Source organism: Cherax quadricarinatus, chromosome 51 (assembly GCF_038502225.1).
Source record: "Cherax quadricarinatus isolate ZL_2023a chromosome 51, ASM3850222v1, whole genome shotgun sequence".
In the NCBI taxonomy this organism is placed as follows: domain Eukaryota; kingdom Metazoa; phylum Arthropoda; class Malacostraca; order Decapoda; family Parastacidae; genus Cherax; species Cherax quadricarinatus.
This window is the reverse complement of record NC_091342.1, coordinates 20,141,860-20,161,826: the sequence shown is the minus strand read 5'-3', so window position 1 is coordinate 20,161,826 and position 19,967 is coordinate 20,141,860. Positions and strand designations below refer to the sequence as shown.

Below are 19,967 nucleotides of genomic sequence, written 5' to 3'. Positions count from 1 at the left end.
TGTTCAGATTTTTAGCCCGGAGGGTTAGCCACCTGGGATAACCAAAGAGAGTGCATCATCAAGGACTCTGTCTGTCTTATTTCCATTTGGGTATTGCAATCTTGTTCCCTAGGATGTGACCCACACCAACAGACTAACCCCCAGGTACCTACTTACAGCTAGGTTAATAGGGACAGGTGTAAGGAAACATGCCCAATGTTTCCACTTGGCCTAGGAATGAACTGCAGACACTTTGGGTGCGAGGTGAAAGCGCTGCCTGCCAAGCAACGGGACAAACGTAATTATGACTTTCACATGTAAAATTCTTGATGTATTGGTCCCAAAGCTGCACACAGAAATCACTCCTTAATAATAATAATAATAATAATAATAATAATAATAATAATAATAATAATAATAATAATAATAATAATATCTTTATTTCTACAAGTACATGTACAAGGTATACAGGCCTAGCTGACATCAATGACATACTACTACATGTATATAGAAAGTTGCTTGTTATGTTGAGCATTTCAGGCAAAATAGGTCAGTTTTTCCCAGGATGCAACCCACATCAATCAACTAACACCCAAGTACCCATTTTACTGATGGGGAACATAGACAACTGGTGTAAGGAAACACGCCCAATGTTTCTACCCTGGCTGGGAATTGAACCCAGACCTTCGCCGTGTGAAGTGAGAGCGTTAGCCACCAGGCCACAGGGCACCGGGCACAGGGCAGACAGTGCAAGATACAGTACCACCTGATGAAACACAGGGGTACCAATAGCACATTAAAAAAACAGTAAAACTTTTAATGGATTTTGGGAATTATGGACAATAGAAAATGGTCAGACAAATGTAATCATAAGACAAATTGGAAAAAAGTCAGTAATTCCAAATTTTGTCCTTAACAATAGTGTCCAGTTGTCTTCTAAATCATCAAACCAAGGCCAATGATTCTGACATTTTTCCTGTATGGGCAAGAGCATCCACAACCATGACCTGTCTGTTTTCAATGTGTCCGGCTAAACCTCTGCAAAAATTCAGAGTACATAAAAGGGCCTAAAATCTGGAATTTCCTGGCTGAAAACTCTAGAACCACAGACTCAACCACCATTTTCAAAACTACTGTTAAAAAACATCTTATCTCCCTAACACACCCCATCATCAGCTAACCAAATGAAAACCACCTAATTCTCTTTTTGTATCATGAACACATCCAAAACAATATAGTCTTACTCTCGTTATCTGTAATTCCCCTCAATATACACTTACACCCACCCAAATGACTGTAAACATAAAATTCCTAATACAGTGGACCCCCAGTTAACAAAATTTTTTTATTCCAGAAGTATGTTCAGGTGCCAGTACTGACCGAATTTGTTCCCATGAGGAATATTGTGAAGTAGATTAGTCCATTTCAGACCCCCAAACATACACATACAAACACACTTACATAAATACACTTACATAATTGGTCGCATTGGGAGGTGATCGTTAAGCGGGGGTCCACTGTATAGCTATTGCCTGTTGAATCTCGAGTTTGTCCTCAGTTTGTCCTATGTTTGCCTAAGATCATGCCAAGACAAATCCAATCCCATCACTACATCTACCATTTGTAATTTTATTATGTGATTTGTACTACCTATCTATCTATGTATCTAATTAAGTATGTATCTAATAATTTAAGTTCAAATGTACTGTTCCATAACCTACATTAATATAGAGTAAGAATTAGTATTAGTCTGCCAGAAATGCATAGACATGCTCATGGCCTTCTTTGTAATTAATATTATAACATGTAAACACACATTGTAAGCTTTACAAGGAAATAAAGATTTTGATTCTGATTGTTCCTGAGCCATAGGCTGCCTGCACCAGTTTATTGTCTGTGCTCCGTCACACACAAACTTGTCATTCAGTCTTGAATTTTTCCTAGATTTATAGTGTTTTGCGTAACTTTACATATTAGCATATCAAGTGATATGCAAGTAACAATGATTTCTAAAGCAAGTGATGGTGCCAAGAGAAAATGTATGGTTCTCAGTGTTAAGCAGAAACTTCAACTTTAATAAAGAAGGATGTGTTTAATATTTGAGTGGCATGGCAGTCTGATACCCATAGGAACAAGGACAAACTTACAGACTATGTTCTTAAGTTTAATGTAGAAGATAGCTATAACTCTTCAATAGTCGGTACTAGAAAAATGTGAAAATAGTCCATGATATAAAGCTTGAAGAAGCAGTGTATAAATGGTATCATCAACAGCATTCTGCTGGTGTTAATGTTCATGGTGTTGATCCTCACTCTGCTGTACATAGCCTAGCAAAGTATATATGAACATAGAACATAGTCACCTATGTCTTCTCAGCCATCAATATTTTTATTAGTAAAGCTTTACAGTTCCTCTGACTCAGAGAAAAAAAAGGTTATTCTCAGTCACCACTATCGATCATAGCAGTTTAAATATCCCCCCCCCCCATGAAGAGGTAAGTAAAATTACTGTAAATGACATACTATAAAATTATTATAAAAAACAGTACTGAGTACTACAGGTTACAATACCTGTATTCTTAGTGTATGGTGGTCTCCTGAGTCAGTAGACCAAGTCTGCTGATTCAGAACTGTCACAATTATGAAAAGAATAATTTCATAATTCAGAATACGTATATGGACAATCGGCAATATTGTACACCCCTCACCCTATTAGTCAATTAATTAGAGGATACACTGTATATACAATGAGAGTAAAGGGACCAAGACTTAACACCCTCCTTTCATACAGAAGAGGAAATACCAACAGACCCCTATCTGTTTTCAAAGCAGTTCCTGACCAGCCAGGTTGTGGTGAATATGTTGGACTACATGTGGATGGCACTAACAGCCTGATTGATCAGACCATTTACCAGGTCTAGTCTGAGACTAGGCCACAGGGGGGAATGACCCCTGAAACCACTTCCAGGTGATCTTCATGTAACTGGCTCAATTAGGCCAGATTCGTTGGGGAAAATGAAGGTCCCATTCATTGGTTTTTTGTAAAATTTACCTGTGGCTATTTTTCTTATAACAATTTGTCCATTACATTTGAAAACAATTTTTTTTCACAATTAAGATGAAGTACAGTAAATTCCAAGGTTTATCAGATATAGAATCTCCCTCCTCTCCACACCAGGGAGTACTGTATATTCTAAGTGCTTTGAGGTCTTCTCAGTCCCTTGAATTCTGATTATGCAAGCAGCAAGCAACTTGGAGGGTTTTGGGGGTCAAAGACCCCACAGCCAATCCCCAAACCAGACCTCCCAGTGGATTCTTTAATCGATCAGGCTGTAGGTCCTAAATGAATAGACACTTTCTTATGAATTAAACTTCTCAGCAGACTTTCAGTCTGATAAAGTGAAACATTAGTGTTATTGGCCTATACAGAATAGTTTAAGAATGTCTGCTGCCACTTTTGTAGCGGGCTATGTCAATGATCTTTAAACCTTTCACTCTCACCTACATTTACATTACTGAGGCCACTGTCACTTTAGTAGATCTACATCTTAATCACAGCACCTTTAACTGTGCTGTGAGCAGTAAATTCTGACCAAGACATGAAAGAATGGTTCTGTGCAGTGGATTTGCACCACAAGGTTCATGATGGAAACAACTAACCTTTGACATTATGACTGGTTTAAAATAGCAACTCTGAGGCTTATTCTTGGGTGGTTTTCATAGTTCTATTGCCTATTTTTGGGTACCAACTGACAGAATGGAAAATACTAGCGAACTGGAAATGATTCTGGTCGGTTTTGGACCAGAAGTGGCTTGAAATGTGCATTAAAGAAGTGATATTTGGCGATTTGCCTGAGGAAGGGTAGGGACTTAAACCAGAATCAACCATTCTTGGCAACAGTATATTTAATTAGCAGAGAAATAGGTAATATTTCGATCAGAGTAATGATCAATTCAAAACCATGGGGAAGTGTTAGGAGAGGCCTAGGGACGTGAGTAGTGAACAGAGGAAAGGTTGCTTTAGTGATTAGAATGCCTGCAGTGTTTTTGACTCTGCTTTTAAAGGAAAGCAAAAATGGTTAAGTATCCATGACTAAGATACAAAATTAAGATAGATAATGTAGGCCATCATAGACAGTTTACACCAAGCTGTGTACAGTAATGACAACTAGATAGCCTTGTTCATTACCATCAATTTTTGTTCACAAATGCCAAATAACAAAAATTAAATAATTTTCCTTTATGAGTAACATTAAGCTTAAGAAATAAACAAGTGGCAACCCTTTCCCAGCACACCAAAAGCTTAATAAAGCCCAGGAAAGTTTAAAATAATTAGTTAATGTGCCAGGTGGAACAGCTGTAGTCTCCTACCCCCTAGGAGACTCCAGGACCAGAAAGAAAGGCAAAGAAAGCATAAATTCACGAGAACTGAAGTGGTGTGTAAGAGGGCACACCCCATGTAAACAATGACTTAAGGTTGTATTTCTGGGCAACATACCATCAATACCCACTCAATAACCACCTTACCCTCACCTCTCATCCATTCTGAAGTCTCATTCCTTAATGAAAATCCAGATAATGTCTTGGCAGTCATAGAAAACTTTGCATTAATTAAAAGATTATGCTTGACAATGCACAACTCGAATCAACAGTTGATTTCTCACGCTGTTTCGACCAATACAAGTCGTGTCACGCGCGCACATATAAAATTACTGTATATTTTCATTTATGATTTGTATATACACATCCACAGTACATAAAACACAAGAGTAAACAGAGAAACTCAGCACTGCACTGTCACTTTCAATCCATTCACTGTGTCATTAACACAAACATTAGTGGCTGCCATATTGGCCGCTTAACTCACTCGCCTCCGCCACTCAAGTAGATCTAACCACCCACCAACAAAAAACTTTCAATATAACTCAGATATGCTTTTCATTTTACTTTAAATATTTACAGATATTTAGAATAAAACCATTATTAAAGATTGTATTGATGCCGTCGAGGTAATAACACGGATTTCACGTTTCTCAACTGGAAAGTTTTATCAGTTTTAAATAAGTTGAAAAGAAGAAATAATAGTATTAATTATATGAAGAGTATCATTGTATAATATGTGAGCAGTGTTTGTATTTCCTTTAAGGGTTTCGAGGAGGACAATGTTCCCATTTTTTCATATATATGATAATCGCGAAATTTTCCTTCAACTAAACTCATCGCTGACATCACAGTTAACAATGCGAGTTGCTTACTTTTATAATGCAACGCAAAGATGAATCTAATTCATTATCAACCCATGTAATGGTCAATCTACAGGACACCTTCTATGTTCAGCTTTGTTTTAGCTAAAATTCAATGAATGAAATAACTAGACTAAGTTAGGTTACGCTATGATGAATCACATGACATTCACCACGAGTACATCTTCATTTCCGGATTTTGACGTAATATTAAAGAATTAGCCCGAGTGCCAAGTAATGTGATGAAGTATATAGATCCTTTTATACAAAAGTAAGTAGTGTATATCGATAAATGATATATAATCAGTTACAAAGGGTGAGGCCAGCTTGCAAGACTATGATTGCAACACAATTTGCATGAGCCGTGAAGTGCGTCAGAGCATGTTTTACAATTGTTCTTACTTCAGTCAACAAATATTTCTCACCAGATTGATTCAGTCGCCACACCAAAACGTAATAAAATAGAAGCTAATGTCAAGAAACTAACTGTTGCAGGTTTGTGCATGATATACGAGACAATATCAGTGTACCTGGAGGCTGCTCTTCTCACATGAATCATTCTCTGCTCGTAACCACCTCTCATACATTCAATTATATCAATAGGCCTTCTTTCATAGACTTCTGCTTCCGCTGTGTATCCCTCGTTAACTAAAAGAAATACATTCATCACTGTTTCCGTGGATAAAGCAAATGAAAAAACTAACGGGACCAGTTAACGGTGCTATAGAAACTCAAGTGCCTACATAGGTGAGTGGTATAAGCAACTTGTTGTTTATACAAATTAAAGCCTACCAATGATTCTGACGTTATATACAATAATACATCAATACTCATAATGCTGCCTTCGGTATAATACCTTTACGTAAAGAGGCTATTCATATTAGATGAAATAATTGATCCAGCAAGCTGGTGATTCTGGCATCTTCCATGAGTATTAGATATCATATAGGATACGATAGAATACAGCAGAAATGTTTATTATAAATAAATTTATGAATATGCACAGACATTTACATATGTGTACGATAGTAGTGTATGCATAAACATGTACACATGTGTATGGTACTTATGTAAACTGCATGTACACCACGGCACTAGTAAGAACGTAGTTGGTGTTATTTTATTAATCAATCTACACTCTGCACCTTATTAACGTGAAACTATATTTTAGATTTTCGGCAGAGGGTCCCGACAGTGTGACTAGACGAGCTGGGGCCTCACTTGTTATGAGCAGGCACATGTATTGGCACCACCAGCATGACCAGGAAGGAAACGTGTTTAGAGCACATGCATTGTAAGGAGGGAAACTTTTAGGGCCATCTTCATTATTGGGAGAGAAACATGTTGAGGTTGGCAACTGTGTAAGAAGGGACAATTAGTGGAGTCAGTAGCGGTGTAAGAAGGGACAATTAGTGGAGTCAGTAACGGTGTAAGAAGGGAAATTTATTGGAGTCAGCAGCAGCAGTGTAAAGAAGGGAAATTTAGTGGGGACAGCAGCAGTGTAAAAAGAGAAACTTAATGCGATCAGCAGCAGTGTAAGAAGGGACACTTAATGGAGTCAGCAGCAGTGTAAAGAATGGAAATTTGGTGGGGACAACAGCAGTGTAAGAAGAGAAACTTAACTGGGTCAGCAGCAGTGTAAGAAGAGAAACTTAGTAGAGTCAGCAGCAGTGTAAGAAGGGACACGTAATGGAGTCAGCAGCAGTGTAAAGATGGGAAATTTAGTGGGGACAGCAGCAGTGTAAAAAGGGAAACTTAGTGGGGTCAGCAGCAGTGTAATAGAAAAGTGGTGGGGCCACCAGCAGTATACGAAGAAAAACGTGGTGGGGTAACCATCAGTGTGAGAAGAGAAACATGGTAGGGAAACCAGGTTTGTAAGAAGAGAAACGTGATGGGGTAACCATCAGTGTGAGAAGAGAAACATAGTAGGACCAGCAGCAGTGTAAGAAGGAAAACGTGCATCTTTATTATACACCTCATACCCATCCTGTGGGCAGTAATCAAAACATTACATAGGCACATAATGAATTCAGGGACTACCTACCTGGAGGTTGTTCCAGGGATAAACGCCCCCGCGGCCAGTCCTCCCGGTGGATCAGGGCCCGATCAACCAGGCTGTTACTGCTGGCCGCGCGCAGTCCAGCGTACGAATCGCAGCCCGGCTGATGGGGCACTGACTCTAATTGTATGTTTAGTTACCGCTTAAAGACAGCCAGGGGTCTATTGGTAATCCCCCTTTATGTATGATGGGAGGCTGTTGAACAGCCTTGGGCCCCCGATACTTAAAATGGAGGAATGTAGCAAATAATGCTGTAGATGACACCCGCAGATGACACCCGAATCTGCATGACAGTGTCTTCCATTGCAGACACTGCAAGGCTCCAGGCGGACATCAACCAAATCTTTCAGTGGGCTGCAGAAAACAATATGAAGTTCAACGATGAGAAATTTCAATTACTCAGATATGGTAAACATGAGGAAATTAAATCTTCATCAGAGTACAAAACAAATTCTGGCCACAAAATAGAGCGAAACACCAACGTCAAAGACCTGGGAGTGATTATGTCGGAGGATCTCACCTTCAAGGACCATAACATTGTATCAATCGCATCTGCTAGAAAAATGACAGGATGGATAATGAGAACCTTCAAAACTAGGGAGGCCAAGCCCATGATGACACTCTTCAGGTCACTTGTTCTATCTAGGCTGGAATATTGCTGCACTCTAACAGCACCTTTCAAGGCAGGTGAAATTGCCGACCTAGAAAATGTACAGAGAACTTTCACGGCGCGCATAACGGAGATAAAACACCTCAATTACTGGGAGCGCTTGAGGTTTCTAAACCTGTATTCCCTGGAACGCAGGAGGGAGAGATACATGATTATATACACCTGGAAAATCCTAGAGGGACTAGTACCGAACTTGCACACGAAAATCACTCACTACGAAAGCAAAAGACTTGGCAGACGATGCACCATCCCCCCAATGAAAAGCAGGGGTGTCACTAGCACGTTAAGAGACCATACAATAAGTGTCAGGGGCCCGAGACTGTTCAACTGCCTCCCAGCACACATAAGGGGGATTACCAACAGACCCCTGGCAGTCTTCAAGCTGGCACTGGACAAGCACCTAAAGTCAGTTCCTGATCAGCCGGGCTGTGGCTCGTACGTTGGTTTGCGTGCAGCCAGCAGCAACAGCCTGGTTGATCAGGCGCTGATCCACCAGGAGGCCTGGTCACAGACCGGGCCGCGGGGGCGTTGACTCCCGAAACTCTCTCCAGGTAAACTCCAGGTAATCTCCAGTAGAGATAACACCAGGAGTCAGCTCAGATGAAAACTCGCGCGCACACACACGAGCTTTTAAATCTGCACCAAATTCACCTTAAACCAGCAAATAATAGAGCCTACAAGATTGGAGAATACACTGGACCTCATCTTCACCAACAATGATAATCTGATACGAAATATTACCACATCAAAAACAATATATTCAGATCACAACATAATAGAGGTTCAGACATGTATGCGCAGGGCCCCAGACCGACAAAATGTGATAAGTCACGAGGGAGCCTTCACCAAATTCAACTACAGTAACATAAACATAAGGTGGGACCAAGTTAACCAGGTCCTAAATGTTATAAACTGGGAAGATAGCCTAAGCAACACGGATCCAAACCTACGCCTAGAATAAATTAACTCTGTGGCACTCGAGGTATGCTGCAGGCATATTCCTTTAATTAAGAAAAAGGAGAAGATATAAACTAGAAAGAGAAAGGCGCTCACTATACAAGCGAAGGCTAAGAATAATAGAGCGGCTAAAAGAGGCCAATATATCTGTAATACGTAGGGCGATACTGGTCAGAGAAATAGCAAACATCGAACTAAAGCTACAGGAATCTTACAGGAGCCAAGAAACGCGGGAAGAACTAAAAGCCATAAATTAAATTGAAAGAAACCCAAAATATCTCTTTTCTTATGTCAAATCATAGTCGAGAACAACATCCAGTGTTGGGCCCCTACTCAAATGAGATGGGTCCTACACAGATAACAGCAAGGAAATGAGTGAATACTCAAGTCCCAGTATGACTCGGTTTTTAGTGAGCCGCTAACCAGACTGAGAGTCAAAGATCTAAATTAATTTTTTATGAGAGAGACACAGAATTTGGCAGACTCGAACCTATCTGATATTACCATGACGCCAAATGACTTCGAACAGGCGATAAATGACATGCCCATGCACTGAGATCACAAGAAACGACCGTAAAGTATATGAGGAACTCAACATGAGGTTCAAAGAAGTGTTCACATAGGAGACAGAAGGGGGCCCCAGAAAGACGGAGAGGTGGGGTACATCACCAAGTGCTGGACACAATACATACAACCGAGGAAGAAGTGAAGAGGCTGCTGAGTGAGCTAGATACCTCAAAGGCGATGGGGCCGGATAACATCTCTCCATGGGTCCTCAGAGAGGGAGCAGGGGTGCTATGTGTACTCCTAACAACAATATTCAACACATCTATCGAAACAGGGAGATTACTTGAGGTTTGGAAGACAGAAAATGTAGTCCCAATTTTTAAAAAAGGAGACAGACATGAAGTACTAAACTATAGACCAGTGTCACTAACATGTATAGTATGCAAAGTCATGGAGAAGATTATCAAGAGAAGAGTGGTGGAACACCAAGAAAGGATCGAGCTTATCACCAGAAGCCATCACGGTTTCAGGGATCGGAAATCCTGTGTCACAAACCTACTGTAGTTCTAAGTCAGGGTATTTTTCCAGATTTTTTTTAGTTTAATATGTTTATTATGCACCCCATACCCATTCTGTGGGCGGTAGTCAAAAGGTTACAGAGGTACATAATGGGTCCAGGGACTGGGCCCCAAAGTTTTGATAGCTAGTCTGTAATATATCACTTTGGATGAAATACTTGACATATCTTGAACATTTCTGAGTAAGTTGTCTTTGAATTCATTAATTTTATCACACTCCAGTACATAATGACGCAAGGTGTGACAATAGTCCATCTGGCAAAGTTTACATTTCGTTTGGTCTACATCTGGTGGTGGTGATTTAACCTGCCGAAAATACTTGTAACTCAGCCGGAGCCGGGCAGTAGTGACATCCAAGAGTCGGCTTATTTTGTTGGATGCACCATATACATGTAGCTCCTCTTGCATGATAGAATGATAATAGATGGACTGACTGGTGTCAGTCTCCCTGAGTCTTAAGTCAATAAAATTCAGTTGTAGCTCTTTTCGTATTACTGTTCTCAAACTGCTAACTGACAACCCAAGATTGTAATCTATCCCCTCTTTGAAAGCATACAGCTTAGCCAATTTATCAGTTCTATCATGCACCTGCAAACCAATGCGAGACGAAATCCACAGCATGTGCACTCTGACTCGACTGTCCATAATCCTACCATACCTGTGTCTGGCTTCTGACACAAGCATGCCACAATTTATACCTAATGAGTTGAGAGCATTTATGGATGACAGAGAATCAGTTACAATTAAAGTGTCAACTTTAGATACATGGACGCATTTGAGCGCAAGGAGTATGACAAACAGTTCTGTCTGAAGGGTAGAGGCCCAGTTATTGATGCGTGCTCCAATTTCTTTAAGAGAGCCATCACTCTGTATGACAACTGAACCATTACTCTGTATGACAACAGCAGCACTACCAACTGCACCGGTAGATTGGTGAACAGAATCATCAACGTAAATAATTTGTGAGAAAGTGTCCTGTGTGAATAAGTTATCAATACAGCTTAAGGCATCATGTTTGGCTTCAAGGCGAAGTTTTGGTTGTGATTTAAGAAGTAGTTTGGGGGAAGATGGAGGGATGGTAGTTTGGAATGGGGTAATATTCCATGGAGTGGAGAAGTGCCGCTGTTGCCTTACTTGACACAGATCATGTATCTGATTCATTCGGAGGTCGGTTCCAGTTTTTCCGATCCATCTGGAGAGGTGTTCACCAGTGTTGAGGAAAGTTTGGAGGGCTTCTGTGCAGGGGTTTGAATGGCTTGCCTGAACATATTAACCCCAATTAGGATATTTCTTTCAGTAACACGATCTCTGATGCTTGGAATATCAAGTTCTTTCTGCATATTTAAAATTTTGGCATTACGAGGGCATCCTAAAATGATCCTCATTGCTTTGTTCTGCAGTTTTTCCAGCCCTCCAAGCTTCCAGTCAGACAAAAGAGCAAGTAGTGGCGCAGCATAATCAACCAATGATCTAATATAAGCAAAATACATCATTTTCACAATTTTAACTCTAAGCTAACTTATGACACTGAGCTTGACTCTATCATCATTACTGATTCTATGTCATCACTAAATGTTCTTAACTCATATGATGACTCCAACAACATGCTTATTGGAGAAGCCAGGTACAGATACTCGAAAATCCGGGACAAAGGAATTAATGTACAATTGCTATGGATCCCATCACACACTGTATTACTCCTTCATGATAAAGTTGATATGTTAGCCAAGAAGAGTACCCAGAAGGAGAATGTAGAATATAACTTTGGTATATCTCTGTCTAGCATTAGGAATAACATTAGGAGAGAAGTAAATAATGAAAATGATTGTTATAGGAATGCAGTTAGAAGCCTGAGTAGATCTATAACCCACTATGAAAACATGAACATAGACAAGTATGTTTATGGAGCAACTTGGAATGTAAACAGACTGACTGATGTTGTAGTGGCCAGGCTTAGGTTTGGTTACAAGTACTTCTGGCAGTTTAGGAGACACACAGATGATGATCAAACTAAATGTGAATTATGTGACCAGGCATATGGTCACTGTCTTGAACACTATGTGCTTAATTGTCTACTTATTGAGGAATACAGAGATAGTATAATAACCTATGTGACATGTCAAGATATCTTATTAATGAAAATAAAATACCAGGTATACTAAGCAAATTTCCTAAATTTGCTTGTAACAGATAAGTGAACTATAGATATGTAGATATAAATCCATATGTATTCCTGTTAACCCTTTGGGGCCTAGTTCCTAGGCCTTTTGTGTATCCATATGCTCTTTCGCTACCGTCCACAGGATGGAGATGGGGTGCAAAAAAAACTAGCCACTTCGGTGGCAAAATCTAAATCTAACATAAGCACCATACCTGGGATGAAAACCTGCCACAACTCTAAGTGCTCTCAGCCTTTCTTTTGTATTGGCGACAAAGTCTTGTTACAACAGGTCCAAGTAGTGGGGCCTCAAATCCAAGATATCTGCATCTGGTTACGTATTCTAGAAGAGACCCATCATGCCTGGAGTTTACCTGGAGAGAGTTCCGGGGGTCAACGCCCCCGCGGCCCGGTCTGTGACCAGGCCTCCTGGTGGATCAGAGCCTGATCAACCAGGCTGTTGCTGCTGGCTGCACGCAAACCAACGTACGAGCCACAGCCCGGCTGATCAGGAACTGACTTTAGGTGCTTGTCCAGTGCCAGCTTGAAGACTGCCAGGGGTCTGTTGGTAATCCCCCTTATGTGTGCTGGGAGGCAGTTGAACAGTCTCGGGCCCCTGACACTTATTGTATGGTCTCTTAACGTGCTAGTGACACCCCTGCTTTTCATTGGGGGGATGGTGCATCGTCTGCCAAGTCTTTTGCTTTCGTAGTGAGTGATTTTCGTGTGCAAGTTCGGTACTAGTCCCTCTAGGATTTTCCAGGTGTATATAATCATGTATCTCTCCCTCCTGCATTCCAGGGAATACAGGTTTAGGAACCTCAAGCACTCCCAGTAATTGAGGTGTTTTATCTCCGTTATGCACGCCGTGAAAGTTCTCTGTACATTTTCTAGGTCGGCAATTTCACCTGCCTTGAAAGGTGCTGTTAGTGTGCAGCAATATCCCAGCCTAGATAGAACAAGTGACCTGAAGAGTGTCATCATGGGCTTGGCCTCCCTAGTTTTGAAGGTTCTCATTATCCATCCTGTCATTTTTCTAGCAGATGCGATTGATACAATGTTATGGTCCTTGAAGGTGAGATCCTCCGACATAATCACTCCCAGGTCTTTGACGTTGGTGTTTCGCTCTATTTTGTGGCCAGAATTTGTTTTGTACTCTGATGAAGATTTAATTTCCTCATGTTTACCATATCTGAGTAATTGAAATTTCTCATCGTTGAACTTCATATTGTTTTCTGCAGCCCACTGAAAGATTTGGTTGATGTCCGCCTGGAGCCTTGCAGTGTCTGCAATGGAAGACACTGTCATGCAGATTCGGGTGTCATCTGCAAAGGAAGACACGGTGCTGTGGCTGACATCCTTGTCTATGTCGGATATGAGGATGAGGAACAAGATGGGAGCGAGTACTGTGCCTTGTGGAACAGAGCTTTTCACCGTAGCTGCCTCGGACTTTACTCTGTTGACGACTACTCTCTGTGTTCTTTTAGTGAGGAAATTATAGATCCATCTACCGACTTTTCCTGTTATTCCTTTAGCATGCATTTTGTGCGCTATTACGCCATGGTCACACTTGTCGAAGGCTTTTGCAAAGTCTGTATATATTACATCTGCATTCTTTTTGTCTTCTAGTGCATTTAGGACCTTGTCGTAGTGATCCAATAGTTGAGACAGATAGGAGCGACCTGTTCTAAACCCATGTTGCCCTGGGTTGTGTAACTGATGGGTTTCTAGATGGGTGGTGATCTTGCTTCTTAGGACCCTTTCAAAGATTTTTATGATATGGGATGTTAGTGCTATTGGTCTGTAGTTCTTTGCTGTTGTTTTACTGCCCCCTTTGTGGAGTGGGGCTATGTCTGTTGTTTTTAGTAACTGTGGGACGACCCCCGTGTCCATGCTCCCTCTCCATAGGATGGAAAAGGCTCGTGATAGGGGCTTCTTGCAGTTCTTGATGAACACAGAGTTCCATGAGTCTGGCCCTGGGGCAGAGTGCATGGGCATGTCATTTATCGCCTGTTCGAAGTCATTTGGCGTCAGGATAACATCGGATAGGCTTGTGTTAATCAAATTTTGTGGCTCTCTCATAAAAAATTCATTTTGATCTTCGACTCTCAGTCTGGTTAGCGGCTTGCTAAAAACTGAGTCATATTGGGACTTGAGTAGCTCACTCATTTCCTTGCTGTCATCTGTGTAGGACCCATCTTGTTTAAGTAGGGGCCCAATACTGGACGTTGTTCTCGATTTTGATTTGGCATAGGAGAAGAAATACTTTGGGTTTCTTTCGATTTCATTTATGGCTTTTAGTTCTTCCTGCGATTCCTGACTCCTGAAGGATTCTTTTAGCTTAAGTTCGATGCTTGCTATTTCTCTGACCAGTGTCTCCCTACGCATTTCAGATATATTGACCTCTTTTAGCCGCTCTGTTATTCTTTTCCGTTGCCTGTAAAGGGAGCGTCTGTCTCTTTCTATTTTACGTCTACTCCTCCTTTTTCTTAGAGGAATAAGCATTGTGCATACATCGAGTGCCACCGAGTTAATCTGTTCTAGGCATAAGTTGGGGTCTGTGTTGCTTAGTATATCTTCCCAGCTTATATCGGTTAGGACTTGGTTTACTTGGTCCCACTTTATGTTTTTGTTATTGAAGTTGAATTTGGTGAATGCTCCCTCGTGACTAGTCTCATTATGTCGGTCTGGGGCTCCACGCATACATGTCTGAACCTCAATTATGTTGTGATCTGAGTATATTGTTTTTGATATGGTGACATTTCTTATCAGATCATCATTGTTAGTGAAGATGAGGTCTAGTGTATTCTCCAGTCTAGTAGGCTCTATTATTTGCTGGTTTAAATTGAATTTTGTGCAGAGATTTAAAAGCTCGTGTGAGTGTGAGTTTTCATCAGAGCTGCCTCCTGGTATTATTACTGCAACAATATTATTTGCTATATTCATCCATTTTAGGTGCCTTAAGTTGAAATCCCCCAGGAGCAAGATGTTGGGTGCAGGAGCTGGAAGATTTTCCAGACAGTGGTCAATTTTTAACAGCTGTTCCTGGAATTGTTGGGATGTTGCATCCGGAGGCTTGTAGACTACCACAATGACTAGGTTTTGGTTCTCGACCTTTACTGCTAAAACTTCCACTACATCATTTGAGGCATTAAGCAGTTCTGTGCAAACAAGTGACTCTGCAATGTACAGGCCAACCCCCCCCCCTTTTGCCTGTTCACTCTGTCACATCTGTATAGGTTGTAACCTGGGATCCATATTTCGTTGTCCAAGTGATCCTTTATGTGGGTCTCAGTGAAAGCCGCGAACATTGCCTTTGCCTCTGCAAGCAGTCCATGGATGAAAGGTATTTTGTTGTTTGTTGCTGGCTTTAGACCCTGTATATTTGCAAAGAAGAATGTTATCGGACTGGTGGTATTGTTGGTACTGGGGGGGGGGGGATTTTTTTTCCGGCATTAGTATCTGTATCTGTTGGTTTGGAGTGGAGGCCATCGACTGTGGTTCCACTCCAGGAATGACTGGATTTGGTGAACGATTTCTGCCATTTCCTGCCAGTTTTTTTTCTTTCCTGGCACTAAAAAACCTCTCCCTCTTGAGTGGCTGTGGCTACCCAGGTTTTCCCATGGCCTGGATGTTTTGTATCTTTTTGTTCCCTTTAGATGGTATGCCTAGCAATTTAAGTTATAGCACAGTCTTTCCTGTACTGAAGAGGTACACAGTTCAGGGTGAAAAAGCTTACAGGAAGGGAGTTTGCATTTTCCTGTTGTCATATGGGCATGGCATTTTCTAGGGTGGTCATAGTTGCACGTCTCATCTGTTTTTCCAGATTTCCCATGCCAGCAGATACCAAGTGCATAGTATGTGCACAGGCTTGGTTTCCGTTTGCCTTGGGTTTCTGTGACTGTATTCCCTGTTGGTGCATGTTTCCCTGTCTTACTTCTATCCTCCCTATCACCAACAATGGAGCTCCCACCAGTTGTTTTTACCTGGAGTTTACCTGGAGAGAGTTTCGGGGGTCAACGCCCCCGCGGCCCGGTCTGTGACCAGGCCTCCTGGTGGATCAGCGCCTGATCAACCAGGCTGTTGCTGCTGGCTGCACGCAAACCAACGTACGAGCCACAGCCCGGCTGATCAGGAACTGACTTTAGGTGCTTGTCCAGTGCCAGCTTGAAGACTGCCAGGGGTCTGTTGGTAATCCCCCTTATGTGTGCTGGGAGGCAGTTGAACAGTCTCGGGCCCCTGACACTTATTGTATGGTCTCTTAACGTGCTAGTGACACCCCTGCTTTTCATTGGGGGGATGGTGCATCGTCTGCCAAGTCTTTTGCTTTCGTAGTGAGTGATTTTCGTGTGCAAGTTCGGTACTAGTCCCTCTAGGATTTTCCAGGTGTATATAATCATGTATCTCTCACTCCTGCGTTCCAGGGAATACAGGTTTAGAAATCTCAAGCGCTCCCAGTAATTGAGGTGTTTTATCTCCGTTATGCGCGCCGTGAAAGTTCTCTGTACATTTTCTAGGTCGGCAATTTCACCTGCCTTGAAAGGTGCTGTTAGAGTGCAGCAATATTCCAGCCTAGATAGAACAAGTGACCTGAAGAGTGTCATCATGGGCTTGGCCTCCCTAGTTTTGAAGGTTCTCATTATCCATCCTGTCATTTTTCTAGCAGATGCGATTGATACAATGTTATGGTCCTTGAAGGTGAGATCCTCCGACATAATCACTCCCAGGTCTTTGACGTTGGTGTTTCGCTCTATTTTGTGGCCAGAATTTGTTTTGTACTCTGATGAAGATTTAATTTCCTCATGTTTACCATATCTGAGTAATTGAAATTTCTCATCGTTGAACTTCATATTGTTTTCTGCAGCCCACTGAAAGATTTGGTTGATGTCCGCCTGGAGCCTTGCAGTGTCTGCAATGGAAGACACTGTCATGCAGATTCGGGTGTCATCTGTAAAGGAAGACACGGTGCTGTGTCTGACATCCTTGTCTATGTCGGATATGAGGATGAGGAACAAGATGGGAGCTAGTACTGTGCCTTGTGGAACAAAGCTTTTCACCGTAGCTGCCTCGGACTTTACTCTGTTGACGACTACTCTCTGTGTTCTGTTAGTGAGGAAATTATAGATCCATCGACCGACTTTTCCTTTTATTCCTTTAGCGCGCATTTTGTGCGCTATTACGCCATGGTCACACTTGTCGAAGGCTTTTGCAAAGTCTGTATATATTACATCTGCATTCTTTTTGTCTTCTAGTGCATTTAGGACCTTGTCGTAGTGATCCAGTAGTTGAGACAGACAGGAGCGACCTGTTCTAAACCCATGTTGCCCTGGGTTGTGTAACTGATGGGTTTCTAGATGGGTGGTGATCTTGCTTCTTAGGACCCTTTCAAAGATTTTTATGATATGGGATGTTAGTGCTATTGGTCTGTAGTTTTTTGCTGTTGCTTTACTGCCCCCTTTGTGGAGTGGGGCTATGTCTGTTGTTTTTAGTAACTGAGGGACGACCCCCGTGTCCATGCTCCCTCTCCATAGGATGGAAAAGGCTCGTGATAGGGGCTTCTTGCAGTTCTTGATGAACACAGAGTTCCATGAGTCTGGCCCTGGGGCAGAGTGCATGGGCATGTCATTTATCGCCTGTTCGAAGTCATTTGGCGTCAGGATAACATCGGATAGGCTTGTGTTAATCAAATTTTGTGGCTCTCTCATAAAAAATTCATTTTGATCTTCGACTCTCAGTCTGGTTAGCGGCTTGCTAAAAACTGAGTCATATTGGGACTTGAGTAGCTCACTCATTTCCTTGCTGTCATCTGTGTAGGACCCATCTTGTTTAAGTAGGGGCCCAATACTGGACGTTGTTCTCGATTTTGATTTGGCATAGGAGAAGAAATACTTTGGGTTTCTTTCGATTTCATTTATGGCTTTTAGTTCTTCCCGCGATTCCTGACTCCTAAAGGATTCTTTTAGCTTAAGTTCGATGCTTGCTATTTCTCTGACCAGAGTCTCCCTGCGCATTTCAGATATATTGACCTCTTTTAGCCGCTCTGTTATTCTTTTCCGTCGCCTGTAAAGGGAGCGCCTGTCTCTTTCTATTTTACATCTACTCCTCCTTTTTCTTAGAGGAATAAGCCTTGTGCATACATCGAGTGCCACCAAGTTAATCTGTTCTAGGCATAAGTTTGGGTCTGTGTTGCTTAGTATATCTTCCCAGCTTATATCGGTTAGGACTTGGTTTACTTGGTCCCACTTTATGTTTTTGTTATTGAAGTTGAATTTGGTGAATGCTCCCTCGTGACTAGTCTCATTTTGTCGGTCTGGGGCTCCACGCATACATGTCTGAACCTCAATTATGTTGTGATCTGAGTATATTGTTTTTGATATGGTGACATTTCTTATCAGATCATCATTGTTAGTGAAGATGAGGTCTAGTGTATTCTCCAGTCTAGTAGGCTCTATTATTTGCTGGTTTAAATTGAATTTTGTGCAGAGATTTAAAAGCTCGTGTGAGTGTGAGTTTTCATCAGAGCTGCCTCCTGGTGTTATTACTGCAACAATATTATTTGCTATATTCATCCATTTTAGGTGCCTTAAGTTGAAATCCCCCAGGAGCAAGATGTTGGGTGCAGGAGCTGGAAGATTTTCCAGACAGTGGTCAATTTTTAACAGCTGTTCCTGGAATTGTTGGGATGTTGCATCCGGAGGCTTGTAGACTACCACAATGACTAGGTTTTGGTTCTCGACCTTTACTGCTAAAACTTCCACTACATCATTTGAGGCATTAAGCAGTTCTGTGCAAACAAGTGACTCTGCAATGTACAGGCCAACCCCCCCCCCTTTTGCCTGTTCACTCTGTCACATCTGTATAGGTTGTAACCTGGGATCCATATTTCGTTGTCCAAGTGATCCTTTATGTGGGTCTCAGTGAAAGCCGCGAACATTGCTTTTGCCTCTGCAAGCAGTCCACGGATGAAAGGTATTTTGTTGTTTGTTGCTGGCTTTAGACCCTGTATATTTGCAAAGAAGAATGTTATCGGACTGGTGGTATTGTTGGTACTGGGGGGGGATTTTTTTTCCGGCATTAGTATCTGTATCTGTTGGTTTGGAGTGGAGGCCATCGACTGTGGTTCCACTCCAGGAATGACTGGATTTGGTGTACGATTTCTGCCATTTCCTGCCAGTTTTTTTTCCTTCCTGGCACTAAAAAACCTCTCCCTCTTGAGTGGCTGTGGCTACCCAGGTTTTCCCATGGCCTGGATGTTTTGTATCTTTTTGTCCCCTTTAGATGGTATGCCTGGCAATTTAAGTTATAGCACAGTCTTTCCTGTACTGAAGAGGTACACATTTCAGGGTGAAAAAGCTTACAGGAAGGGAGTTTGCATTTTCCTGTTGTCATATGGGCATGGCATTTTCTAGGGTGGTCATAGTTGCATGTCCCATCTGTTTTTCCAGATTTCCCATGCCAGCAGATACCAAGTGCATAGTATGTGCACAGGCTTGGTTTCCGCTTGCCTTGGGTTTCTGTGACTGTATTCCCTGTTGGTGCATGTTTCCCTGTCTTACTTCTATCCTCCCTAGCACCAACAATGGAGCTCCCACCAGTTGTTTTTGGTAATTTATCCTCACTATTGCTATTGGAGTCCTCTTGTTTGCTATTTCCTGCGGTATTTCTAGTTTGCAATATTGGTTTTATCTTATCTTTGACTACACTTGTTTCCCTACTATGGCTCCTGTCCCCTATGAGGTCATTTATATGTATTCCTTCCTGCGTATAATTCCCGACTACCTGGACAAAATCTCCAGCTTCACCATTACTGTCTCCCA

General features: G+C 41.8%; 2 protein-coding genes across 9 annotated transcripts in view; one reads left to right on the top strand and one right to left on the bottom strand.

Moving 5' to 3' along the window:
• Positions 1–4,851, bottom strand: part of LOC128694541 (rho guanine nucleotide exchange factor 11) — a 474,507-nt gene extending 469,656 nt beyond the window's left edge. For all 6 annotated transcript variants that reach the window (XM_070095938.1, XM_070095936.1, XM_070095939.1 and 3 more), the window contains exon 1: positions 4,512–4,851. In XM_070095938.1, coding sequence (XP_069952039.1) covers positions 4,512–4,522 — 11 coding nt within the window. In that variant the 5' untranslated portion in view covers positions 4,523–4,851. The remainder of the gene's footprint in view (positions 1–4,511) is intronic.
• Positions 1–19,967, top strand: part of LOC128694630 (uncharacterized) — a 215,196-nt gene that overhangs the window by 9,258 nt on the left and 185,971 nt on the right. The window lies entirely within an intron of this gene.